General features: G+C 37.6%; 2 protein-coding genes across 2 annotated transcripts; both read right to left on the reverse strand.

Moving 5' to 3' along the window:
• Window positions 1–465: 465 nt before the first annotated feature.
• On the reverse strand, window positions 466–8,628 carry LOC111321018 (metallophosphoesterase 1). The gene is made up of 6 exons (XM_088754353.1): window positions 7,955–8,628; window positions 6,854–6,957; window positions 3,991–4,077; window positions 3,075–3,276; window positions 1,928–2,191; window positions 466–1,453 (listed from the first exon to the last, which is right to left on the reverse strand). Exons 1-6 carry the CDS (start codon window positions 8,321–8,323, stop codon window positions 1,286–1,288), a joined length of 1,194 nt encoding a protein of 397 aa, XP_088610479.1. The 5' UTR covers window positions 8,324–8,628; the 3' UTR covers window positions 466–1,285.
• A 1,185-nt stretch (window positions 8,629–9,813) lies between these two features.
• On the reverse strand, window positions 9,814–15,911 carry LOC111321017 (adenosylhomocysteinase B). Its single transcript, XM_022923775.2, has 7 exons — window positions 15,799–15,911; window positions 13,897–14,087; window positions 12,915–13,143; window positions 12,231–12,551; window positions 11,543–11,745; window positions 10,817–11,011; window positions 9,814–10,110 (listed from the first exon to the last, which is right to left on the reverse strand). Exons 1-7 carry the CDS (start codon window positions 15,830–15,832, stop codon window positions 9,979–9,981), a joined length of 1,305 nt encoding a protein of 434 aa, XP_022779510.2. The 5' UTR covers window positions 15,833–15,911; the 3' UTR covers window positions 9,814–9,978.
• Between the last annotated feature and the right edge of the window lie 290 nt (window positions 15,912–16,201).

Raw genomic sequence — 16,201 nt, forward strand, 5'->3', positions numbered from 1 at the left:
TGGATAAAGTTTTTGAGGAGTGTCTTGCACACCAACTCTCTGATTATTTTAGATTGACGTTGTCATAGTTTCTGCCTGTATATAGACGGGATTACAACTGTAAGGCGGTGCTTCTACGTTTGATTGATGACTGGAGGAATGCTGTTAACAATAACACGGGTTTATTACAAATCAACTTAACGACCTGTTCCCAGTTGGCTTGTTAGCTCAATTGATAGAGCGCTGCACTTGTATCGCGGAGGTCAGTGGTTCGAATCCCGTATAGGCCTGATTTTTTTTTCTTTTTTTTTTTTTCTTCAGGTCTGATTTTCGCTATTGCATAAATAGCGCTCTCTACTGCGAGGATCGTGCATCATACGTAATAAATGCCTTGTTGGTGCAGTTTCTATGGATCTGAGTAACCCTTTTGATATGATATCGTACGACCTCCTCCTTGCTCACCTGGCCTAACCCTTCATACATACATACATACATACATAACTTTATTTGATAACGCAGGTTAAAATTTGCGCAACTTTACAGCTGATGTGGACCTGCCTAAACTAAATAGTCTATTATTACAAAACACAGACATGGTAGAATTTATAAGTTGAATAAATTAAGTAAACCATAAAATTTTAGTAATAGTGAAAGTTTGGTTTCATGTTTTGTATAACATTACTTCCCTTTTCAAAATTAATATTCATAACAGTTTGCTTGGATTGTTTTAAGTTATATTTAAAAATAGATAAATTTGGGGAATCTTTAAAATTATCGGGAAGTGCATTCCATGCTACTGCAGATCTATGAGCAAAGGACCTACGACCCAGTTCGGTTTTGGGCCTATTAAGTACAACATTCAGGGATTTCCTGAGGTTATAGCTGTTGGAGTTCTTGGTCACCAAACTTTACTACACTTTTATCGGCATATTAGCTTTGTACTGCTGGGGACCTAGTCAGCGGCCTCATAAACCTGAGTTGAAATAAAGTTGCTTACTTACTTACTTACTTACTTACTTACTTACTTACTTCACCAATCCTTTTTCAAATTTCTGTATATAAAATAGTTGTCTATAATTGTACAGATGCATTATACCATAAACGATTGCAAGTCCAGCATATAGGCCGTTATTCTATATCAGTTTTATTTCGTTTCCCATACCAAAGCTTAAAGTGGTCGACAATTTTCAAATGTATTTACAATTAATTTAGGATTCATTGAAACTCATTTACAATTTATTTGCCATACATCTTTTTTCAGGACAGAAAAATAAGCTTAAGCCATTTTTCATTGATAGATCTTGTGTTACCTGATACAAGAGCTAAATTTTCTACGGGTTCTGAGGGATGTATATGTAAGTCTGCAGTTCATTACTACAAACACGATTCCTCCTATGATATACACTGCAATTACTGTGCTCTCCTGAGGAATAAAACATTTTGACAGGGCGAACTTTTCCGGGGAAACGATGCTCTAAAAAGAAAACATACACCAAAAGTTAACTCTTTAAAGCTTCTGTTGAAAGAACAAAATGGTGGCAAGAGAAGATTCAAAGATTGGCGATAGAGCGGCAAAGAGAATGAAAAGAATAGGCACCTTCTCCACTGTCATTGATGCGTCGCCACTGAAGAATTACTTTTATTCGTCGCCTAGCAACAGATCGTTAGCTTCGTCTGCTTAAGTTAAGTACCAGAAAAATCCCATACATTACAGTACTCTTAATACAGTAACCAATAAGAAGCGTTGAATGCTTCTCCCGAGAAGCTTCTGAGAAGTGCGGGAAAACGAGGGTGGAGAAGTTGTGGTTGGTTCCAGTTCCACATCTTACTAGTTGAGAGGGTGAGCCTCGTTACCAACAACAATCACAACCGCGTTTTGAAGTAGAACCAACACAATCCTGGATCCTTACAACACTTAATTGAAAGCTGTGCTATCTAATAAACTTACCAAAACAAAACTAGGATTATTTCTATTCCTCCAGCTGAACGACGGGATCGTCATTTCAGGGGTACCATCATCGTGTACCAGATAGCAGCCATGATGGGTGTGGCCACTCAGTACCAGTCGTGGTCGAAGTAACGACAGAAGTTTTTGTGACATCTCCTTGGAAACCACTTCCCATTTCTCTCTGTTTGTGGAGCGCCTTTCTCCATCAGGAGGAGCATCAACACCTGTACATCTCTTTTCATTTCGACGATACAACGGAAAATGCTGCAAAAGATATATTTTTATGGCAATGACATCTGTGTCCAATCGATCATCACAGGTGAACTGTGATTACCATTTCACCCCTAAGAGTGATTGGTATCTAATTTCTCCATACAGCATCACTGCTAAATCAAACAATTAAATCATGAGAATAAAGAAAATGATCAACAATGACAGAAGCTCTTAATTTCGTTGGAAAAATTCTCCTGGTCGGCACCATAGGAAATGTTTAAAGCATAGTGTGAAGAATTCACAAACTGACTTTAGCGACTAACAATTTCAGAAAGTAAGGCTTAAAGAACGGATTAAGTCATGGAGGAAGCAAATTTCTGTGAGTCATTTGTTCTCTGCAAAGGAATTTCAACCCAAATATGGAAAATGAATAATACTTGGTGAGTAAATGATGCATGTCAAAGTTATGCACACACAAATTTCAACTGAAAAAATTACATTAAAGAAGTCTTAAAAAACAATTCAGGTTTTGAAGAGGATTGACCTTATGCTACTAAAACATGAGTCAGCGCCCCTAAAAAGAGAGATGCCACATGTTGCAAAGGCAAAGTGTGTAGCTTCCTTAATCACCATAGACAGGGGTTTTTGACTTTGAAATAACTGGTATATAGTTCTCCAACTCACTGTGAAAGTTTGCTAGAATACTTTCAAGGGAAGTGCACCAGAGGCAGGCGTGTTAGTTTTACTCAAGAAAACCACAGCTTGTACTCTGTGATAATAGTATATGGCATGTATTTTGTTGTTATCATGGATAGATGCCCATGTTAGTCATTTCTTTACCAAAGGCATGGATCTCCCCAATTAAACTACATGTACAAACACAATGCTTTATGAAATGATGAGAACAATTTGAGATACAAAAAGCCTCTAATACCTGTATGAGTATAGGAGCAGGAGAATTCTTAGGTAGTTCACATGTTGTCTTCTCCTTCTTGAGCACATCTTCATAGACCTTTTTCCCAAACCTCTGTCTGTGACAGTTCAGTTTGTCTGCCACACTGGTCAGTTGAGTCATGGCCTCAGAGCACATAGAACATTCATCACCTTGCAGTGCTATGGAGTTTATGAGGACAAACCTACAGTAAAAGTGAAAAATAAAAAGACCAAATTGAGATACTAAACAGCACCAAAAAATAGTTATTACCTTCTGTAAGGAATGTCATATTTGGAAAATTCCCATTGAAAGGGGGGGGGGGGTGTCCAAAGTCAAATCTTTCAAAGCAAACAAACAGGGGTTTAATCAACAGTTACTTTTTCCACATGTGGCTGTGGATGACATTAGAGGCAGTTATGCCTGGAAAGGAGCTGTAAGATGAGAGAGAGCTTGCTTGCAGGCTAAACAGACAACAGTGAGAGGTCTTACAGACAGCAGTAGACTACTGGTAACCAGCTTTTCATGAAACCCCTGAAACAAGTACTAAGGAAAAGTAGATTTCTAATGGAGTGTTAACGCTTTACACCCTATGCATATTCTCCATACTGTTCTCTATACAATTCCTAAGGACCTTTTCAGCCTAACATCAGATGCATATTCTCCATACTGTTCTCTGCACATTTCTTAAGATTCTGATAACGAGAATTTGTTTAAAAATCAAGGCTTCTTTAGTTGGTGATCATTTCCTTTATTCTCACAGCCTTAATGTGTGATTCAGGGGTACTGTTGTCGGGAGAAATTAGATGTTAGTCACTCTTGAAGGCTAAAGGGGGGGGAAGGGCTACAATTTTGAAGTTTGCTCAGGATTCTGACAAAAACAAAGATAAAAAAAAACACACACAACAATAATACTTACAAGTTTCCTCTTATATTCAGTAGTTTTACAGAGGGAGAGTCAAACTCTGCTGAAAATCGTTGAAAAAGATGCTGATCACCAGAAGCCCTTTAAAACAAAATCAAAAAGAGATGTCAAGCAAGAACCTAAACTAACAGGCTCGATAACCTTTCAACTGCAATGAGCAACTAAGATCATAGAATTTTCCTTACAATACCAAGCAGACAGAATAGATGAGAATAAAGAAAAATGTATATAAGGCGATTATAAGTTGGTCCATGACCAAATTCTCCATTTAATAGACAGTAAGGAGAATTATTATACAGATATCACACAATATTTGTACTCCAGAAATATTCACGAAATTCTCCTGCACTGAAATAACAATTTGGCCTGTTGGATAATACATCTCTTATTAAATGTTTTGTTGGGTAGTATTGCTGAGTATTTTAATGTACTGTTTGTATTTTGACTTGCCCTACGGGCTCGTCAAAATACGGCACAACTCGTAAAAACACTCAGCAATACTACACAACAAAATGTCTAAAAAGATATATTTACTGCCCTCACTGCTAGTAATTAGATCTTGGGAGTGAAAGGGTTAATTCTACCTTTATCTTTTAACATCTAGCTGCATTTCTAAGTTACGAATTAAGAAAGTTGCATAAATTGTTATTGTCAACTGAACATTTCTCTTATTCCCTGTCATTCATCAGATGAAAGGCTGTTATTCACAGGATCCTAAGGTCTTTAACAAGAGTAATTGCTGGCAGCAAAGACAGGCTCCCCAGAAAATGTTGCAAACCAGAGCCCCTTTAATTTATACCAAATCTTGCACATTTTTAGTACTTCTTTGGACTGCCAACAAGTTACAGTTGGGAGTTCTTGATTCAGTTTTGCATCTATTAGGCTTCTGATTCTCAACTAAACTAAACATTTTCACTCCCAGATCTCATTGGTAATTCTCGTAACTGTCTGCCATTCAATTTTTATCAATGTTACTTTGTATAATTTGGTATTGGATCAAAAGGACGTAAAGACAGCAGAGTGACAATAACTCTCAAAAAAGAAACAACAACTTTGAGTTTAAATTTACAAGACATGTTTCGACATTCTCATGTCATCTTCAGTTGCAAATGAGCATTTAACTGTTGTACATTTGAATTTAAATTAGGGTACGTTACAAACTACGTGTCAGTGCTTACGTTACATTTGAATGTTAAACACGCGAAAGATGTAAATAGCACGCGCTTGACTAGATCAAAAATAAATAGATAAATAATAAATAAATAAATGTAATAATAATAAAAATAAATTAAAAGACCAAGGAACAACATCATTAAAAGGAAAGAGACAATTCTAGATGTTTCAATTGCTGATTAAGGATAGGTTTTTCCCACTTAATATGCAATGCCTCTTTGATCATAATTTGGTATTTTGAAGGGGCAGAATCTAAGATCGTGAAACATTCAGTATCACAAGAGTCAAGACAGGCCCTTGATGATTGCAGGTGCTTGTAAATATGCGAAGTTTTGTCCGACAAGAGGTGCTCACGAACTCATGTACAAATGTGGCGAGTGGTCTCACCAGTATAACTGACATTACAGCCAGCACATGAAAATTTATATATGACCGTAGACCCAGCGGTACTGAATCTTTCACACTGAACATGTTTCTGAGTTTAAATGTACTGAAGACTAACTTAATATCTAAATCAGTTCTACAATAACGTTTGAGTAGTTGTCTTAACTTAGTCTGAGCGATGTTCGAAAACTTCGCATATTTACAAAACTTCGCATATTTACAAGCACCTGCAATCATCAAGGGCCTGTCTTGACTCTTGTGATACTGAATGTTTCACGATCTTAGATTCTGCCGCTTCAAAATACCAAATTAAGATCAAAGAGGCATTGCATATTAAGTGGGAAAAACCTATCCTTAATCAGCAATTGAAACATCTAGAATTGTCTCTTTCCTTTTAATGATGTTGTTCCTTGGTCTTTTAATTTATTTTTATTATTATTACATTTATTTATTTATTATTTATCTATTTATTTTTTGATCTAGTCAAGCGCGTGCTATTTATGTCTTTCGCGTTTTTAACATTCAAATGTAACGTAAGCACTGACACGTAGTTTGTAAAGTACCCTAATTTAAATTCAAATGTACAACAGTTAAATGCTCATTTGCAACTGAAGATGACATGAGAATGTCGAAACATGTCTTGTAAATTTAAACTCAAAGTTGTTGTTTCTTTTTTGAGAGGTATTGGATCAACTAAAAACCTCCTAATCTGCCTCAGCCTTCAGTTTCAGCAGATAACTCAGACCTCAGCATTGATAATTCATGACATCATGCTCAACCTAATCCAATAATTAATACCTAATACCTAATCAATACCTAATCATTCTAAGCAACATATGGCAATCTGCGGTCTTTCCTTGCACTTAGGTGGCACGGAAAGCCGTAAAAATCTTGAACAAAAGCTCATCTTTCAAACCGGCAGTCTAAATCCCACAGGGATCAACGAACGCTTTTCATTCCACTAATTTATTCATGTTTTTCTCATTGTCATGCTCCCACCAATAACGTAGCTCCATTTTCTGCCTTTAAAAGCACACACAAACCACAATTCCTCTATTTGCTCCGACGAAGGGCTAACGCTCGAAACATCAGCTTTTGTAATCATTAAGGTGGTCAATTTACCATTTCAACTTTGTTGATATATCCAAATTATTTCGTTACTCCCACCCACGCAGCCCCAAACAGTTTCTTTCGAAACTATCAGCCCTAATCCAATAATTGTTTCATAACTTGTCACTTAGTGAGTCTGGGTATAAAAGACATTACAACTAAGTTTATCAAAGTGTCTTTCTGCACTTACTCAGAATGAAATCCAATGTCATGATTTCCCACAACAACATAAAATTTGGTATGTGCTGAATGACGAAACATCCTATGAAAGCGCTGGATGTACTGATCCCATTCCTATTTTTCAAAGAGAGATTTTGTGTCAACAATAATAATTAATCTAATTGTATATAGGACTCAATGTCATATTTCTTCACAAACTTCAAAATCATTGGTCTGTGCTTTATTTTAGGGCCTCTTTCTGGGAACAAGGTAAACTTGAAAGGCTTGGGCTTGGTTTCCAAGGCCTCATCTACAAACAGCTGCAAAATGAGTTGAGACAGGTTACCACCACAAGAGAAAACTGTTCACCATGTGATCCAATATAATGTATCCCCCCACTCCTCCCCCCCCCCCCCCCCACCTTGCAATGTTGGTAGCTAAACAGTATCATGTACATTATTTCACTGAAAAACATTAAATCGGGGAAGGGAGGCAGAATTTGGCTTTTTGCACTAAATTACTTTTTTAGCCATCCGATGAAGCAGGGAAAGATATTTTTTGCTCAAGATGTCTCAACATTTTTGTAACTGGTTATAGCAATTCTTTCCTTGGTGCAAATTTTGATGGGTGACCTGAGTATTTGTGACCGATCTCAGTAACAATTTTACACAAGGAGACTACAGGGACCCATTTATCCTAAGTTCAAAGCATCACTTGTCTCAAAAAAGCTATGTCTTTTTTCTGTGCTATTGTGTTTACATTCAATACATACATTTTAAAATTTTTCAAAATTCTACGAACAAAAACATAAGGAATAACAGAGAATGGACTGGTTTTCTGATCTGCCCGACTTTTATTCATCAGATTTATACTTCATAGTAAAATTATAAATTACTCAGTTGTAAGGTTACGAGGCTGCAACATTGATGAGGTCTAGCAAGCTGAAGTATTTTAATGTAGATGGAGACAAGTTAATCAATCAGCTGCACATCTGTTAGCAGCTTATATGTTTACGTATCACAAGGCTTTTACCTGCTGATATAGGGTTTTCTCAGAAAATTTTTTACGATTTAAAACTAATTTGCACGGAAAATGGTATAAAAATCCTTTGTACCAGTCTCCAAAGTCTTACCTCGTCACTGCATTTCAGACCCTCATCAAATAGATCTCCAAGTAAAAAGACGACATCTGGTTTGAAATAGGACACAGCCGTTTGAAACGCTCTTTCCATTTGCCATTCTCTCCGCAGTTTGTCGAACCAGTGGCCGTCTTTTGACCCTAACAAGTGTGTATCGGTCAGTAGCATAGTCTTGAGAGGTTCGGAAGGCTTTGCATGTTCCTCGATAGTAAATTCGGGCCACGAACATTGAAGTATCACCATGTAGTAAATAAACCATTCGCAAAACACAAATAAGCAAAGAGCAAAAATCGCCCCTCTTTTTAAAAATCCTGTACATACGAGAGTGTTTGACGTCCTCATTATTCGGAGAGGCAAAATCATTAGTCTTTATATTGGCTGGATATAGGAAAATCGGCCGTCTAATAACATCAAGGCTCACTGCACGTAAGTCAGAGCTCGAATTCCTATCTGAGTTGATTAACAACTGGCTGTTCTTAGAACAGCCAGTTGTTAACTCAATTATGAGCGGAATTTCTCCGTTTAATGATAGAGAGGAGCCAGCATGTTGAGACTGACTGCAGAAGTAGACTTCTTCTCCTTTAAAGTGCAAGAAATCATTCGCTTGTTTAGGATAGTTATAATTCACAGCTTCCTCACTGTCTGGATATTAAGTTTTTATTGACAGGTTTCGTTGCACGACGAAGGGAGACTGAGACCAAGTAAGCTCCGCTGAAGCGACTAACTGACGTCTCAACAACAATCACATGGCGTCGTCTATGTCCATGGCGTCAAGAGTGAAAGAGATCATTGATAGGGGGACACAAGGTCATAATGGCAAATTGATAGTGGCTTGTCCATCACATCTTGAGATGCAACAGTTTCTATCAATTCAACCATCGATTCTATAGATAAATGCATTGAGTCATAACCCAAAGCTCTGGGGCTGAAGTGGGAACCCTTTCCTCTCCAGATATTGATATTTTTAATACAGCAGGCGTGAGAAAATGGTGTTACAGGAAATCGCACCATTAAAATGAAGATCATATATTTTCAATTTTTGGCTGGGTAGTGTATTCAAATTGTTTAGGGACAGATCGATAGGTTTTTGTTTAAATTTGGTGGTTTTCTTTCCAGTATTGGATGCCCAACACTGTTAAAATGACGAGTGACTTTGCAAGAAGCAAAACGTTTTTGATATTAAGATTTAATGCACTACTGCAAATCTTGTCACTCTGAGGGAAATGACCCCAGGCTCAAAAGAGTGGCTTGAAATTCAACAAATGGTACCAAGTGGGAATTCTTTGAGCTGAATCGCACAATCTAATTTCAATCCTTTGTGTGAATCACATGTACCAAAACGTTACCATGCCTCAAGCAGACGACACAAATTCTTAATATTGTATGTGGCCAATTGTGGTGATAATTGCTAATTAGAGAAAGCTTCCTAATTGGGGTTGGATCCTCCGTTGACCTTCTGATACTGGTTTTAAAACTCACATTTTGATATGTAATCACTCCTAGGTTCCAATAAAGCAAAAAGCTTCCACACACTTATTCATTATTCCCAAACTCATTTTGAGGTATTTGATGGCTTGATATGGAAATAGGGCTATCCTACACAATAGAACAAATTAAGCCTTTCACTCCGGAGATTTCATAAGTAATTCTCCCAACCGTCTCACATACAATTCTTATGATATTAATTTGAAAAATTTGGAATTGGATCAGCTAATAATCCCCTGATTTCTTTTTCCCTTATTCTCATCACTTGTTTGCTTGGTACTGTATTGATATTGTAAAGAGAAATTCAGTCTTGGTCACTCATGGGAGTTAAAGGGTTTAAAACTTGACAAAACACAGAGTATTCTCAATTCACAGGCATATTTGTTTATTTAACCAACACAATGATAATAAATAGCACAGACTAACACCAGAACTTACAACATAAAGGAATGCCTATCTCCACGGACACATGTAAGGAAATTAATTTGTTGTAGAAAGTCTAATAAAGTCTAGTCCAATCCTCAACAAGGTAATTAATAGCGGTAATGAGATGGTTTGTAAGGTCCTTCAGTGGGTATCCCCAAGTATTTAGCTTGTTTGTCACTAAGCTTGGTCATCTTAACTCCAAGATGGTCTAAATGCAACCTGGCTACTTCTTCATCAAGCTAGAAAGACAATAAGAATGTATTTGTGAACAATTATATTGTTACTGAGATGCTACAATCACACCCTCGTTAGTCAAAAACCTGTCCTGTTGTTATTTGATAGAAGCAATAGACCACCCTTTCAGTAAGGTTTGCCCACATAATGACCCTTGCCAAGATGCTGGAAGAACACCAAAAATTTCTTAATAAAAAGCGAGAGGAGTGATGCAAAAACTTTTTTAGTGTCCTCCTAACATCCAGCATGGATTATGATGCTGGTAAACCATTAGAAAGGGAGAACCTTAAATGCAATTCAATTAATGTGAACAAGCTCAACCAGTTTTCAATCGAAACCTTTGAATCTCTCAACCCAGAAGCAATCAGCAAGCTAAGTCTTACACAATATCGCATTTTTACTACCCTGTCAATAATAAAGGTCACAAGAATCAAGACAACAGCCAAGAGATACATGTGTAGTGTTAAGATATGTGTACGACATCAAGACCCAATTGTTAAATGTACCAGTTAGGAGAATTTCATTTGGCTTGCAGATCTTTGAAGCAAAAGGGATGCAAAATTATCTGGAATACTAAGAAAATCACAAGCACAACGATTTTTCCTTTACAGGTGAACATCACAGAGCTATCTTATCTGCTCTACTGCAAAAAAAGTCTAACCCTAATCTTCTTGACCTCATCATCAAGTATCTGGGAGAAGTTTCTCTCACCTTCTTGGGCAACATGTAAACACCAATTTTGTATTCACTTGTCTTTTCCCAAAGTTCAATCTGAGCCATGACCTGATTTGTGAAAGAGTTGCTCATGACGAATGATGGATGTCCCATGGCACAGCCAAGATTTACCAGACGGCCCTCAGCAAGCAAGATGACATGACGACCATTGGGGAGGGTGTACCGGTCAACCTGACACAGAACAAAATATTATATCTATGGGTTGAGAGTTCAAACTAGGCTCACCTCTAGTGTTCTTCCAAGGGGTTTCACCAAAAAAAAATCAGTGTCAGGAGAAGAGTCTAATCACCAAGGAATTTTCTCTGCATTTGCGTCAAAAAACAGATCCAGCCACTGAGATTAGGCCCGAGTATCCTAAGTAGTACCCAAAGATTCCTCAGATATTGGATGCCTAATAAACTTCCCACCACCTACCAAGATAGGTTCTTTTTTCATGATTTTTATCTATGATTTTTATTAATGGGTTCATTGGTAATAAATACAAATATCAACATGGGGATAATTGGCTGATCCAAACCCATATTCTCTGATTCAGAACTAAAATCAAAAGAATTGTATGGCAGGAATTACTAATTAGATTTAAAGAATAAAAGGGTTTTCTCATGTTTTTAGTCCATTTTTTTATAGGTTTTTTTCTTTTTGAAAAACATCTAGCTGCATAACTTAGAAATACGGAGAGTTGCAGAAGATTGTTCTTTATACCTGTGGTTTGATGTTGTCCTTCTTACAGTTTTCATTGAGCCATGCGACATCAATTTCACAATCAAAATGGCCGACATTGCAAATGATGGAGTCATCCCTCATCTTAAGGAAGTGTTCTGAAGTGATGATTCCACTACATCCTGTGGATGTGACAAAGATCTGTCCCTGGGAGGCAGCTTCTTCCATGGTAACAACTTCGTATCCTGTTAATCAAACAAGGGTAACAGGGAATCAAAACCAATAGCAACCACCAATAGCATTCTACTAGCATCACTAGTGTTAAACTCTTGCTTACAATTTTGAAACTGAAAAAAAAAAAAAAAAAAAAAACCACAACTACTAAGCTCTTTGAATCTAGGCTCACAGGCATCTTAAGAGAATTCTCTAGTGTTGAAATACACTGTACCCAAATGACAAATTTGATTTGTGGTTTCCTTCAGTTTAATAGTACTTCAGCCATAATTTGCCATAACACAACACCCTAACACAGTCCTTACATTAAGACTCACAGCTTGCCCTCAGAACTCTCTGCTGTTGAAATACATTGCAAAAGACACATTTTATTTGTACTTACTGTGGTTTTCTTCACTCTAAGAGTGCTTTAGCCAAAATTTCAATAACATGACACCTCAATTCCTGTTACGTCATCAAAGAATGCAACAAGTTGCATGTCTTTCTCATTCTTTACCTTCCATGGCAGCTTGAAGGGCATTGATGGGATCAATTTCTGTAACCAGAACACGAGCGCCAAAACCTCTGAGAGACTGTACTGATCCTTTGCCGACATCCCCATATCCAGCCACAACACAGACTTTGCCAGCAAGCATGATGTCTGTTGCTCTCTTCAGACCATCAACAAGAGACTCACGGATTCCATAAAGGTTGTCAAATTTGCTCTTGGTAACGGAGTCATTGACATTGATGGCTGGTACCTTCAGTTTGCCTTGCTCGAGCATTTTGTACAAGTTATGTACACCAGTTGTGGTCTCTTCTGAAAGTCCCTTGATATCTGAAGTAATAATAAATACATTGCAAATAAATATCAAGTTAGTTTTAAGTTCTCGCATAAAACATTCAAGAGTTTAATTGCACAAACAGATATCTTCCAAATGCTTTCCCCTTCTAAACATTGTTAAACAAATCGTCTTTTTTAGCTCCTTAGTAAAATGTATAGAGAACAGCATGGAGAATAAGCATACTGATATTAGGGTAAAGGGACTAAAACAGACTCTTCAATTTAGGTCCAGTTATGGGCTAATCATGAGGCCATCAAGATGCCAAAAAAATTACCCAACAACATGAAAATATTCACGCAGTGTCAATTTGTACCATTACACATCTAGCAAGAAGTATGAACTAACACTCAACATACTTGGCAAGAACTGTGGGTATTTGTCATGAACAAGGTTGGTGAGGTCACCACCATCATCAAGGATCATGTTCAGTGGTTCTCCATCAGGGAAGACAAGGGTTTGCTCAATACACCAGACATACTCTTCGTCGGTCTCTCCCTTCCAGGCATAGACTGGGACACCTGTCTTGGCAATAGCTGCGGCAGCATGGTCTTGGGTGGAGAAGATGTTACAAGAAGACCACTGAACCTGTGACAAGAAATTCCCGCATTATCAGAATAAATCATGACCAATGTAAACACTGTTCAAAAGTTTTATTATGACATTGTGTGAGTGTCAGTCCTATCTAATTCATAGGGTGCTACTATGGTTTAAAGTTCTATAGAAGCATGGCCATGCATAAATAACATGGTGTCTGCAGTTTTACTTCAGCAAGTTTGCAGAGAGTTTAGCCACAAGGTTAGAAAACTTTCAAAATTGTTTTTCTGTGCAATTCTGATCAAGACAGACCTTTTGGAGCTCAAGATGAAAGGTAAATTTGCTAAACAGCACTGGTTTTGCAAACAAATGACCATATAGCTCTTTCCAACCACAAAATTAGCTTTGGAGTTGACAGTACCAAATTCCTAAATGCCATGCAAATTATGGCTGGAAGAAGTCAGGCTTTGCAACATTGAGGACTCAAGCAACTCTTTTGCTTATCTCATGCTCTCCAAACATCCTGCATGCATCCATAAAGCAATGCAAGTATATGCATGCTAAGCATGAACCAATTCTTAAATGCAAAATAAATTTAAAAAAGACACTTCTTTAGCTTTTTTTATGGCTTAACTTTGAGATGTTTCCCTGGAATATTTTCAATGAGATACAAAATCAGTAGACAGTGATCAGAGTTTATCGTAGACTATATTTTCCAAAGGCCTTGCAATTGATTTACCTGACTGAGTCAAAATTTACCATTCACTCTACCATCCATATGTAAGAAAAAAGTATTTTCAATACCTCAGCTCCCAATTCAGTCAATGTTTCAATGAGAACAGCAGTTTGGATTGTCATGTGCAGACAGCCTGCAATTTTAGCGCCAGTAAGAGGCTTTGTGGGACCATACTGCTTCCTCATTTCCATCAAACCAGGCATTTCATTCTCAGCCATGATGATTTCTTTACGACCCCAATCAGCCAGGCTGATATCAGCTGGGAGGCAATAAGACACAACTTACTGACCATTTGTAATAATACTTGCTTTCTTCTATCAAATTGTACTGAGATGATAATCAAACTATGATGATTTTTGTCACTTCTTCCAAGTCAAACCTCCTTCTAACCCTTTTACTCCCACACACAAGTGATTAACCATAGCTAACTATGGATTAACATATAACTTCTCCCTATATTTCCACACATTATCACGCAAACAGGTAATATTCAACCCTGCTTGGTTAGCTCATTGTTGCAGAGTGCCAGACTATCCTCGGAGAGATCAAGCCAATGACTGAACTAATACTCAGGGTCAGCAGAGGTCTGAGAAGAATATGCTTCCTTTCTTTAACATCAAGAATTGGTTAGATATTCTAGTCTTCTCGGATAGGGACGAATAAATGGAGGTCCCGTCTCCTGCAGGGTTAGGGGCAGGAGACGTTAATTTCCCACGCACGAGATCACTGTGTGATGGATGTCCTCCCCTGGGGTGGGTTGGGTGGGTAACAGCGCTTTGGACAATTAGTGGATTTTAGCGCTATATAAATAAAATTATTATTATTATTATTATTATTAATACTCAGGGTCAGCAGAGGTCTGATTTACAAAATATTAGAAGCAAATTTTGGGAATGTGAGTGGGGACTACATAATTAATTTGGATATATCAACATAGTTGAAATGGTAAATTGGCCACCGTAACGATTACAAAAGCTGACGTTTCGAGCGTTAGCCCTTCGTCGGAGCAAAACATAATTAAGGTTGACTGCTCCATAGATGGCTGATTGTTGGAGGTTTGAGTGCGTTACCATTATCAGTATCATCTTAAACCTTCCCGTCTCGTTATGATTTTGTCTGTTATTTTTGTTATCTATGCATTCATTATCCCATGTCTAACACTTGACAATCAAGGCTGAGAATATTCCATCCGCATTACAATGATTTGATCTAGCATAGAGCCTTAGTGATCAAACACAGTTCAGTGCACCTTGTCTTCAGGTAAATACTTCATTTCTCCGAGACGAAAGACCACGCAAACGAGATGTTTGTAATCAGTGGTAACCACATGACTACCGTGACGTTTACTTTAGACAAACAAATGCCTTCTTAATCTCATTACTTCCCAAGGAGACAGCCAAACTAGTCGAATATCGTTGTGCAAAAGAGTATAATCACACGGTTTTCTGAGATAAAAAACAACAGACACGTGTTTGAAGAGAAATGAACTTAGCTCTTGGCAAAAACTTCAATCGACATCACCATTCTAGCAAAAGTACTGCCACATGTATTTGGCAACGCCTCTAGCAAAATTTTGTAACCTTGAAATATCTACGATTGGATTGATCTGACCTCAACGCGGAGGGTTTTTACTTCGCAGCGTTTGGAAATATGGGCATGGTGTTCACCCTCCATAACAGAATCTTGTTGCGAAATACGTAGCACTGACGTACACACTGTATAAAGTAATAATGCACACTGCTCATTAAACTTTTCAAGCAACAATTCCAAATTTTAAAAACCGATCAAGGTGATATTCATCCGAGGTACTACAAAATAAATGAAATTACTCATATGTACTAGTTTAACAAAATTACGAAATCTTAACTCTACTGGCATGGACACTTCGGTAGTTTAAGCTTGCACTTCGGAAGCCTAAATCATCACACGTGTTGATTACGACCACAAGTTTCGATTGCCATCAAACTTACCAACTTTGTACTGAAGCTTTCCACCGTTCTGCATATTGACCTTGAATTGGTTGAGGATGCAACTACCACTAGGGATTCCTACTTCACTTTCCTACTGTACGGAGAAAAAAGAGGACGAGAAATGGGCTGAAGTAAGCTTTTATACTAACACCCGCCATATTTGGAATGCTCGATGGTGATTGGCTATTCGGGCAATGAATGGGGGTTGTTTCGTAAAATATTAACGTATTTGAATCGAGTTTATATCGATTTGAATCAAATTTTATTCAGGATTTTCGCTTTTAAACTACTTTGGGTGTAAAAAGAAAAAAATAGTCAAGTTTCTGACGGCTCGGAGGAGTTCTATGTTAAAAAGAGGCTTCGAAAATCTCGGGAAGGTAGTTAACTAGTAACCACGTTCACA

The sequence above is a fragment of the Stylophora pistillata genome, chromosome 3 (genome assembly GCF_964205215.1).
Source record: "Stylophora pistillata chromosome 3, jaStyPist1.2, whole genome shotgun sequence".
In the NCBI taxonomy this organism is placed as follows: domain Eukaryota; kingdom Metazoa; phylum Cnidaria; class Anthozoa; order Scleractinia; family Pocilloporidae; genus Stylophora; species Stylophora pistillata.